The sequence below is a fragment of the Aptenodytes forsteri genome, unplaced genomic scaffold, assembly GCF_000699145.1.
Source record: "Aptenodytes forsteri isolate BGI_AS27 unplaced genomic scaffold, ASM69914v1 Scaffold72, whole genome shotgun sequence".
In the NCBI taxonomy this organism is placed as follows: Eukaryota; Metazoa; Chordata; class Aves; order Sphenisciformes; family Spheniscidae; genus Aptenodytes; species Aptenodytes forsteri.
This window is the reverse complement of record NW_008796193.1, coordinates 89,208-100,446: the sequence shown is the minus strand read 5'-3', so window position 1 is coordinate 100,446 and position 11,239 is coordinate 89,208. Positions and strand designations below refer to the sequence as shown.

Sequence of the window (11,239 nt, the reverse complement as noted above, 5' to 3'; positions counted from 1 at the left end):
GGATGCCATTGTCCTTCTTGGCCGCCTGGGCACACTGCTGGCTCATGTTCAGCTGGCTGTCGACCAACACCCCCAGGTCCTTCTCTGCTGGGCAGCTTTCCAGCCACTCTTCCCCAAGCCTGTAGCGCTGCATGGGGTTGTTGTGGCCAAAGTGCAGGACCCGGCACTTGTCCTTGTTGAACCTCATACAGTTGGCCTTGGCCCATCGATCCAGCCTGTCCAGGTCCCTCTGCAGAGCCTTCCTACCCTCGAGCAGGTCAACGCTCCCGCCCAACTTGGTGTCGTCTGCAAACTTCCTGAGGGTGCACTCAATCCCCTCATCCAGATCATCGATAAAGATATTAAACAAGACTGGCCCCAGTACTGAGCCCTGGGGAACACCGCTCGTGACCGGCCGCCAACTGGATTTAACTCCATTCACCATAACTCTCTGGGCCCGGCCCTCCAGTCAGGTTTTTACCCAGTGAAGAGTACACCTGTCTAAGCTGTGAGCCGCCAGCTTCTCTAGGAGAATGCTGTGGGAGACAGTGTCAAAGGCCTTACTGAAGTCCAGGTAGACCACATCCACAGCCTTTCCCTCGCCCACTAGGCAGGTCACCAGGTCATAGAAGGAGATCAGGTTGGTCAGGCAGGACCTGCCTCTCATGAACCCGTGCTGGCTGGGCCTGATCCCCTGGTTGTCCCGCACGTGCCTTGTGAGCGCCCTCAAGATGAAGGGGTCAAGAAGAAGGCCCTCAAGAAGAATGGTCATTCTGCTGCAGCTTCCAGCATCTGTGGTGGCGAGAGTGAGCAGGTAGTTGTTTGTTTTGTTGAATGCAAGTGCCAACAGTAGCAATATGCTCCTGTACTCTCACGGGGAAGGTGAAGAACTGAGATTTATCACCATGACAACATTTTCCTATATCCCAAATTCCTCAAAAGTCTGTGCCATCAGTATACTGCTAGCTGCTCCTGCAGCTGGCAAAACACCTTGCAGTTTCTATTGCTTTGTCATCAGCAAGGTAATTAACTGTGTTCTCATTGCTTTTACTTTGGTTTTGGCTGCTTTCGTTTAATCCCCACTAAATCTTTCTTCCTAGTAGGAGGTTACAAGTTTTGCTTGCTAGCCCTTCATAAGAAAGGCTCAGCTGTGGATGCTGGCAGCTGACCTGGAGATGTTTTCTGGATAGTGTTTCCAATGTATTTTGGTTATGTTCCGACAAGAAAAAGTCCTCTGTGTTTAGAGTTTCATCATAGTTCCTAACAACTAGAAAGCAGAACCATGCATGAAGCAAGCAACCACTGGGTGCACCTGGTCCTACTGCACCTTCAGTGCTACGTTCCTTTCTCCTTTTTATCAAACTTTGACACTTGTAGCTGCTTTCGTGATGCTCAGTTGTTGCAGAGAGTCATGTGAAGCAGTTCCAGTCTCAGCAGTTTTACAGCACTGGCAAGCAGTAGTTGAGTGTTATGATTAAATGGTAACTTGGTAAAGCTTCCAGTCTGGCCCTGACTTAATATCACCTCTTGTGACTTCAGAATAAATGTGGTCTAATTCTTTGGATTTGGAGGGCATATAAGGGTAGTAGGAAAGAGTTTTGGGAAGTAACACTTGTTAGGATTTTTGCAAATCCATTAAATGTCCAAAGCGGGTAAGATTTCTGGTTTTTGAAAACTTGCTTTCCTTATCATGCTTCAAGAGCAAAGCATCACAGTGTCATTAACATGGAAGCTGGAACTGTGGTTCTGGGAGTTATGATGTCTGTGAAGGTGCTTTGAGATTCTTGCTTGAATAGTCTGCAAAGACACATATTTAAAGAATCTTAAGAAAAACCCCAAACACAAAACACCCACACATCAACAAGTGCATCTAAACACAAGGCTGACCTTTGGCACAGCAAGTTTCTGATTCACAAACTGCTGGCAGGTGGGAGGGTAACTGGGAACACTATTCTCCTGTTCTGTGCTTGTGTGCTTACTTAGGCATCTGCTTTTGAACATAGTTGGAGACAGGCAACTCAGACCTTTGATCTCAGCTAGTGCAAACACTTTTACATACTGGAACTGATGTGCAGCTAAATCTGGACCCTAACAGCATGATGCACGCTCTGGAAGATCTCAGAGGGCTGCATTCATCATCCTTTCACCCTGAATGTTAATAGTCTAGGAAATATGCTTGGCTGTTTTTTTTAAAAGGCCTCTCTCATAACAAACTTGTCAGGGGTATTTTTCTCCCCTCCATGCTGTAAAAAGCATTGGAAAGTCAGATTTGTACTTGGTCATAAACAGCCTGCAACATGCAGATTTTAAAAAAGTGCATAGCTGTAGAGTCACTCTAGTTTTAAAACAAATGAGAAAAATATTTATACTGCTAATTAGATACGGAAATGGATTCTCATAGTTACAAATGAACCATTTTCTTTCTTTGTAAGCTGTTCTTTGGAATGCACTGTTCAATGAATTTCGACAGGTGAGCCGTTACTTATCCATACTTCAGGTAACGTTCTCTAGGTTTTATTTTCTAGGACTTGTTTATGATTCCATTGCTTGCAACAAATTAGAAATAAGTGATCCTTGCTTCTGGGTACGTGAAAAGAAGCAGCAAGCCATACAGAACAGACATGGCTATGGGGAAATGCTAGGTCAACCTGCCTGTACACAGAAGAGGAGCAAATATGTTGCTATAGGATAGAAAGAAACTGTCCGTCAGCCAGTTGAAGATTTCCAAGAGGTTCTTGGGCTCAAGGCTTAGCTGAAGTATATAAATTTCCAGGAATTTCTGCTCTGTACCATACTTGTGTAACTGTAATGGGAAATTTTGCTTAAGATACTTAGCAGAGGCAAGAGCCTTAGAATAACAGGGGTTATCTTCAGGAAGCAGTGTGCTCTATGCCATAGCACTTGCCTACACACTTGACTGTGGCCCCTACCTTGACTTGGAGAGTAAGCTGCCAGTAACCAGAACAGAAATGTTTGCTGAGGCACACAGCTCCTCTGTTCCTGGAAGAGACAAACCTAATTTGCATTATAAATTCTTGCTCACATGTGCCAAAACACTCCTCTTGATACCTGCAAATGGACAGCTGGAAGGACCTGTTTTTTCCAGTTTCTTTGGTGCTTTTCTTGTAGGTAATGCTTAGTTATTTGATGCTTGCAAGGATATGAAAAAACATGTGGTGACATTAAGGAATTCATGACAAAGTGGTTGGTGTAGATTGATTGTTCATAGTTTCGTGGTTAGGAGGAAGCTGCCATTTCATTTTATAGTGCAAAGTAGTAGATTGCCCTAGAGAGACTTATACTTTTTCTGCAATGCCTGTCCTGGGGGCAAGGGTGGAATTTCTATGGTGGCGCTTTGCAGAGAGACTTATACTGATGTTGCCATGGAACTAGCCATCAGCGAAACCAATTACACAAGCTGGTTTAGAAACTTTGCTTTAAAAAAGGGAGGGGAAGCCTGAGCCACCAGTAAATAGCTTGCAGTTAAGGTTGAGGTTATCATTCACTTTTTACCTACAGTATTCTGTTCTCTTCATATACCATGGAAATAAAAGAAGAGGGAAAGTGATGTACACGATGTAGCTGACTTCCTGAAGAAATCACTTAAAAGCTGATTTCTGCTGCAGTGCAGTGCCTCATGATTATATTACAGAAGCAGAATGAGTCCCCACTAACTGCTGCATTGCAGACCTGCACAGAGTGTGTTGCCTGTTGTGTGTAGCATAGAATTACTTGTACTTCTTGAACTCTTACTGCAGAGAAGACCAAAGCAATTTACAAAGCAGGTTCATGAGGAATCACCTTGCTAACCCCAAAGTTCAGCCACTTCTTGGGTGGAACGTGGTAGCAGCTAAGACAAGCATAGCAGAAGGATGCTGGAAAAGTAGTATCCTGGAAACTTAAAATAGCAAAGGTCACGCTTACTAATTTCTACTCACTGTAGGCTGTTTTTTTCATATTGTCTTGAAAATAGTCTTCTGCATAGATTGCTGCATGCCTTTTCTTCATATTTTAATATGAAACAGTTTCAGCATATATTCAATGGTGAAATTGCCACAGAGGTATATAATTAACTGCTGCTAGGAATTTGTAAATTGTCTTGAAACTTGCTTTAATCAGAATTTGCTGCTGTCATCTTTGAAGAGACCTCATTTTAAATAATGTTAATGACGATTTATAATTGCTCTTACATGATTGTCATGTAAGTTACAAGACCTTGTTGTCCAGAAGGTGCCTCTAAAGAACCTGAGGCTTTGCTTCAAATCATACCATTCTTCCTGTTCATACCTCCTTGGCTTCTAGGCTGCATGTATTTGTGGCACAAAGGCACTGAAGTGCCTTAAGGCACTGGTGGTGTCATGACTGTAAAGCTATACAAGACAGTACCGGTTCAAAGAGTTTTTCTAGCCTAAAAGACATGAAAAAGGGGAGTCAAAACCCACTGGCAAATCCAGAAGGTGGATTAAATTTAATTTATTGTTAACTGCTTTTGATACTGGAGAAAAAGCAAACCTGTGGGAAAGGAGCATGGTTTGATGGCTGGAGGCATGTTTCCTGATGTTGTATTTAACCATAATCAGGAGCAGGGAGAGATGACAAACTATTTGTCATGACAAACCTCTCTTCCCTTTTGCCAGAGATGTGGGGATGGAGAGTGGGCTGGAGTAGTTACGACAGAATCTGAAAGACCTAGAACCTGTGCTCATTTCAAGAAAAGCATGGTTGCACCAGCAGAGCAGGAAGCTGGCTCTAGCCTGCTTTTGAATGCTGGAAATAAAGAGGCACCCTTTGCCAGAGTAGAGAAATTCTGGGAAGAGTTAGCATGGCAGTCTAGGTGATTTTTATACTAGAAAAATAGGATTGAGTTGGTGAGTAAGAAGTTTCATTCCTCCTTATCACTTCTGCTGGTGTGTATCCTACTTCTCTATCTGCCCTGGGTTGGCTTGTATCGAGCAATAAAGTTTTGTTTTCGATATTAAGCTCTGTCTGTTCCTAAACTAGCAAACAAGCTGAGATTAGACTCAAAACATTCTCTAAAATCCACATTCATTTGAGCCCACAGAAGTATTTTGCCTACACTGTTCTGTACTGTTACAGATTTAATACAGTCTTTTCAAGTGAGTAGTGTTGTGGTGCACTGCAAAAGCTGAGTTTTGCTACCAGAACAGAGGTGTTGGGCCCTTCCTTGAATGGAAGCAATTAGTGTTAAACTTTTTTTTTTTTCCTTTGGAGAAGGCTTTGCCCCTTCCTGAGGGGAGAGAGAGGTTCCTGGATTTATTAGGAAATGACAGAAGGACATAGTTGGAATCCAAGAAAGATAGCAAGGCAATAGAGGGAATATGAAGGCAGCTTCAAGGTAAAATGGAAAATACAATCTTAAGAGGTTTCTTCCAGCCTCAGTGATTCTATGAAAAATATCTCTGCACATTTCTCTTCCTAATTCCTCAATGAAGACTGATAATAGCAACAAACTGCTGAAGTAGTTTTAGTAATAACCTAAAAACTAACTGAAAAGAAGCCTCCACATGTAACCACTTTTGTCCAAAACAAAAACTAATTTGAGGTGTTTGTAGGAACGGTAAGACTATCCTGTGGAATCTAGTTAGTACTTGTTTTTGGGAGTAGTATATTTGAGGACAAATAAATTAACCACAAAGGGCCTGGGATTAGGAAAAAGCAACTTTGTAATACATATATTTTATTGTTTCTGTTTGGTTTTGTGCTGTCTTCTGAAGCACCTAGTTTTGGCTACTCAGCAAACATGGGAGTGTTTAGGTTGTGGATTTGATTTTATTGTGCAACTTCTGTTCACCTAACAGTATTTGGAGTCTTCTAGCCTGCAAAAGAAACATATATGTCTCTTTTTTCTCATTTTTGAAAGGATGATAATTTCTTTACTGGCTTCAGAATTGAAGATCTTTTGACCTGTGATTCGGGGCGGGGGTGGGGGGGGGGGGGGGAAGTCTTTAAATATCTTTTATTTTCATTAAATGGTAGAGTTCTCATAGGTTAGCAAGTATTATGCTGTCCTTTCACCTCTGTGGTTGAGACTTCTTCCTAGGCCTGCCAGTAAACCGTTTCAGCAAGTGGGTCACAAGCAGCCAAATAATCTGTCAAAAGAAAAGTCTGTCTCTCGTGTTGGCAGATCAAATTCTGCAATGGTCTAGATCAAACTAATTGACTAGTTAATGTTTCCTTTCCTTATCAGTAGCACTAGGTTCCTTTGGAGGAAGATGCCTGGACTGCATTTTGAAATACAATTTAGTCGTGTTGAGGACTGATTGTATATTGATTGCAGACTAAAAAGTTGCAAGCCAGATATATAGGTTTCAGTGCTTCATTCTGCAGACTCTGAAAAAAGCCAGCAGGTGTTGCTTTCCCCTCTGCCCCCAATAATTGCTTTCCATGTGGCCTAAGGTGCAGAGAGGAGCGATTGCAAGACCTTCATCTATATTCAGCCAAGGAGGTGGTTTTCTTTTTCTCCTCGTGTGCTCCGTCCGGTTGGCTGTTTTTTGAACAGTGTAATGTGTCATGCAGCTCGTATTACTAGAAAAATACCCATGTAGAAAATGAAAAAGCACATACCAGGCCAAAAGTAACACATGTTTCTGCATCAATTTGTGTGGGTGAAAGGGGCAGACAGTTTCTGCCACTCAGATCTCAGCCTGGCAGGAGGCCAAGGAAAAAAGCTCAGAAAGAAACATGAGGAAAACCTGTTGTTACCACAAATAAAAAGGAGCAGAATCTGATTTATTCCTGTAGCTGTGCCTGGAAACAATCCAAGTTTCATCAGGAATGTTACAACAGCAGCTTTTTCATTCTTATTTCCCTTGCATAGCAGCTTCTCTGTTTGCCAAAGGCCATGTGGCTTTGGAAAGGTTGTCTGACTTGCCCAGAGGTAGAGAGGAACAGATTTTCTTGGCTACTTCTCATGTATTCTTCTATGTAGAAACTTTGCTGTCTTGCAGCTACATGGGTTTTCTGCTTCCCCTTCAAAAGGGATTTGTATGGGCTATTCCAGAAGGGGTTTTCTATTTACTTCTTTGATACTGCCCTCCAACTTCTCCATCTGCAAAAAGCTGTTCTGCCAGGCTCACTGTAGGGGTACTGCAGTATGGTATGAGAGATTGTGAAAATTTGACACTTTACTTTGAAAATATCCATAAGGTGCTTGGAAAAAGCATCTGCAGCATAGGCAATGGGACACACCCTTTCTAAAAGCCATGGCCATCTTTGTCTTTCTCTCTGGCTCCACAGACTTAAAGCAAATGAAGGTAATGAACTGCAGAAAGGGTCTCCTGGAGCATGGAGTTTGACATTAATTTGGAAAAAAGGCTTTGGACAAGTCATGTAACAGAAGCAGAACCTCTTGCTGCAGCCCTAATTCACCAGGTCCACAGTTGAGAATGGAGCGCTTGGTGATCTTATGATGCATTTAATCTATGTTGTTTAACATCTGCCTGAATTCTGCCTGCCTTGTTTGAGGTCTGTGCTTCTTACTAAATAGTTCCTATGAATCTGTAGCAAAACTTGAGTACGTACCAGGAAAAATAGGTTTCAGCTGACAACCTCCCTTCTCTTTTAAAGATTAACTCAACCTTGAGAGACAATCAAGAGCCCATCTCAATTCCTGTGTTTCACTTCTTTTTCTGCTTTTGTTGTTGTTTCTGGAGGTTCAGAAAATTGGAGAATGTGCCTTCCCTATGCTGAAAGCAACAGCCTAGCTATCCACAAAGTTTTCCCCCACAGGGTTGCTGGATAAGTCATTTTTTGTTCTTTCCCTGCTCCCGTTTTTCTGCCTGCCACTTACCACACAGTTTGGCCTCTTGTGGAACCCTTTACCCACACTTTCTCTGGTTTGCCATCAGATCTTCCCAAAGACAAGCATGCTGTTTCCAAAACAGAATAGCATGAATCTCAGAGAAGCAAAATAGTTCAAAAAGAGCTGAATCCAGCCAAAACTAGTGAATTTTGAGGCTGTACTCCATTGTCATGTATTTAGCTGTCTTTACAGATATACTATTGGAAAAAAAGCATATGTGCTTTTTGTTTACTCCCAGTGTCAGTTTCACCTGACAGCAGGGCAAATTTGGTAAATAATGACCAGTTGGAGAGTTTTCTGAGGGTGGAGTTGCTGACATGCAATTGCTTTAGGGTTTGCATTAATCGGTTGCACTGATGTTTCAAAAATGGGATTCATCATTTAATGGTCATGGATAATGACTGGATTTTTTTGTCCTAAGGGTGTGATGCATAAGCAGATAGGTGAAAGGGGTGGTTAATATGTGCTGAAGCATAAAGACAGTGAGTAGGTAGGGAATATATGCTTATCCTGGAGGATGCTAGGTTGTAGCTAGGAGTGCATGAGCTCTCCTTGGGCATAAGGAATAGAGAAAGTGAAAAACATGCACAAGACAACCAGGTTTTCCCTTTTTCTCCTTCACAATGTCAGATACTAGGTTTCAAGTGGATCCTTTAATGATTTGTTTTATTGATAGAATTTAGCTTTCGCCCTCACCATTCTCATAAAATGAATAAAAATGATAAAACAAACTCTTATCTGACCCACTTAACAACATGGTAGTGATTTAAGTTCCTTCACATAGTAAAACTTTGGGTAGGGAAATGTTTATGTGTGTTCCCCAACTGTTCGAGCCTTGTGTTTGGCAGTGCCTTATGTCTGGGAACACTATATAAAATCTTACTTGTTCCTTTGCATGCTGTGTTAGTGAGTCATGGAAATGGGTCATTGTTTGGGGGATCTCCGGGGACTCAGCCTTAAGTGGGTAACTTCTGCAATGAAAAGGGATTTTACGCCTGTCTGAGTGAGCCACCTTCTAAAATTAAAAATTACTTGGTATGCTGTGGGTGTCACCAAACAGCAACTTCCTTTAAATTCTCTGTAAATGCACTAGTTTCTGTGACTTCTTTGTAAAGCCATAGGAATGGCTAGTCTCCACGTGCAGACTGTATAGGCATTGTAACATTTGTAACTAGTGACAGTGGTTTTCATGAAAACAGTGTTTTCATGTCCACTACTTGCAGTGTTAGCATTTCACCTGATTAGCTTGTATTCCTAGCTGCAAAGGACAGATGAAGGTTCAGATGAAAGTTGTTGTGTAGTTATTTCTGAAGTCATGTCTTCCTCTCATTTGTTAGTAACTGGTGTAACCTTTCCTTTGGTTTGTGCTTTGGTGCCTTTGGGACCTCGGGACTGCTGCCTCTCTTGACCAAACTGATTTAAAACTAAGGACATTCCAGCAGCTAAATGTTCAGAGCTAAAAATGAGAAATGACATTTTGTTTTGGAAATAAAACTTGTTAACAAGTTTAAAGTGCTTTCAAAATTACTTCAGTGATGTGAACTTCTAAATCAGCTCAGTGCTTACGTGCTTTATTTCTCTTCCTCTCACAGCTCCGCAGAATTGAATATTCCTGTGACAGGAGGATTGTTATGGACCCAAAATGACTTCCATAAAATAAAAAGTGGCCTTCAACTTTTCTAAGACAGCAGAGTGCTCTGCAGCTTTCAGTGTTGCACGAGATAAGTGGCATAGAAGAACTAGTAATGGTGATGGGGAAATAGCCACTCTAGGATATATTTTTTTTTTCGTGAAGATTTACTGATTTTTACCATGTAAAATCGGTATTTTATAAAGGTGGTGTGTTTTAAGTTCCATGTGTAGTAACCATTGTCTTGCTTAACCACTATCATGAACCTTTAGCTTTAGTTGATGTTTGTCAAATACAGTTAGAGTACTTCAGAATCTCTGTGTTCCTTAATTTTTTTCATGATTAATAAATACAACTGACTGAAGGCAAACCTTCTTTCTGGATCCTGTTTTTTCTTTTTCACTCAGGTATTCTGGAACGTGTCCTCTGGTCCTCGTTAGCCAGACTACTGAGCCCTTCCTATTTCAGTGACGCTAATATTGTCCTGTATGAGTTTGCATGATTTTGCCAGGATAAGATTGTGCTACAATTTTCATCTAGTTAGGATTTCACATGAAGCTTCAGGGATCAAGCCTAGCTGTAGCACGGCTGAATGCACTGTAGTGCATAAATATCTTCGAATTTTTTTTTTCTCACCATTTTTTTTCAAGTGATAGTCTTGAGGCCACTAGTGTCTCTTTTTAATTAAAGTTTTCTGCTTGATGTTATTTCTGTTCATGATTTTGCTGAGGTTGATAACTAATACTGTGGTCTTTGCTGAGAGCTAGTGTGATTACTACAGAAATGGACTTGAGTACCTTGTTGGAAAGTTGTTGAGAAAAAGGACTAGTTTTTCTTAAATTCAGTTTTCTTTACCTGTATTAAAGGCTCTTGGAACTTGGAGGCTTCTGCAATTACCTGTCAAAAAATAGGAGTTTAAGCGTATATTTATTGCAGGACGCCTCAGTAAGAATTTGTTGGAGTGTATCTGCTAGAGGGTAAGACAGAGTCTTTCTCTGTGTCAGTCTAATAATTTGCAGTATTTACAAACTAAACAGAAACATGTCAGTGCAGCATTGTGAAATGGAATCTTTTTAGTTCTTTACAGCTACTGCTGACATTATGTGCTAATGTTCTGTAGAATGAGATACAAAAAGGGACATACAACTTTAGCAGTACATTGGATAGGATTGAATTGCAAGTTTAGAACAGCAACTTCATGGATGCTTTGGGCTGGCTTTCAAGTAAAGACTTACCTAAATGTCCATAATGTATTATTTCTTTGTTCTAATTTTTTGTCATCCTGTTCTACTTCAGTTACTCTTTACCAGTGTCCTGGTTTTGGCTGGGGTGGAGTTAATTTTCCTCCTAGTAGCTAGGAAGAAAATTAACTCTACTCCAGCCAAAACCAGGACAATCAGACAGCCAGAAGTTGTTTAAAATGGAAGATAGGTTGTACATTTCCTTCTCTAAAAACCAAGCAGTGCTAATGCAAAAGAAAACAAACTTCTATGTCTGTTAGGAGGGATTTTTCATGTAAGCCCTTCCCCTTTCTAGTATTCTTAGAAATTTTTCCTTTTACCCAGCAGTTCCTCAAGCTTATTTAGGAAATTTTGAGTGAAGAGGATTTGTTTTTTATTACTGTATTTGGTAGAGTATGAAATTACTTCAATTATTGTATTTGGTACTTCTGAGGTCTGTCAATACAAACAAGCGTAACAGTTCAAAAAGGAAAGTGTGATGCTGGCAAACACTGTGCTATATGTAACCTTTTATCCCCTTTGGTAAAGGTTTACTTGGTAAAATCATGGTGCTACTATAGTTTCTTC

General features: G+C 41.0%; 1 protein-coding gene across 1 annotated transcript in view; it reads left to right on the top strand.

Moving 5' to 3' along the window:
• The window catches only part of LAS1L (LAS1 like, ribosome biogenesis factor), a 35,866-nt gene extending 26,065 nt beyond the window's left edge, over positions 1-9,801 (top strand). The window contains exon 12 of the mRNA XM_019474316.1: positions 9,394-9,801. Coding sequence (XP_019329861.1) covers positions 9,394-9,484 — 91 coding nt within the window. The 3' untranslated portion in view covers positions 9,485-9,801. The remainder of the gene's footprint in view (positions 1-9,393) is intronic.
• The last annotated feature ends 1,438 nt before the right edge of the window (positions 9,802-11,239 follow it).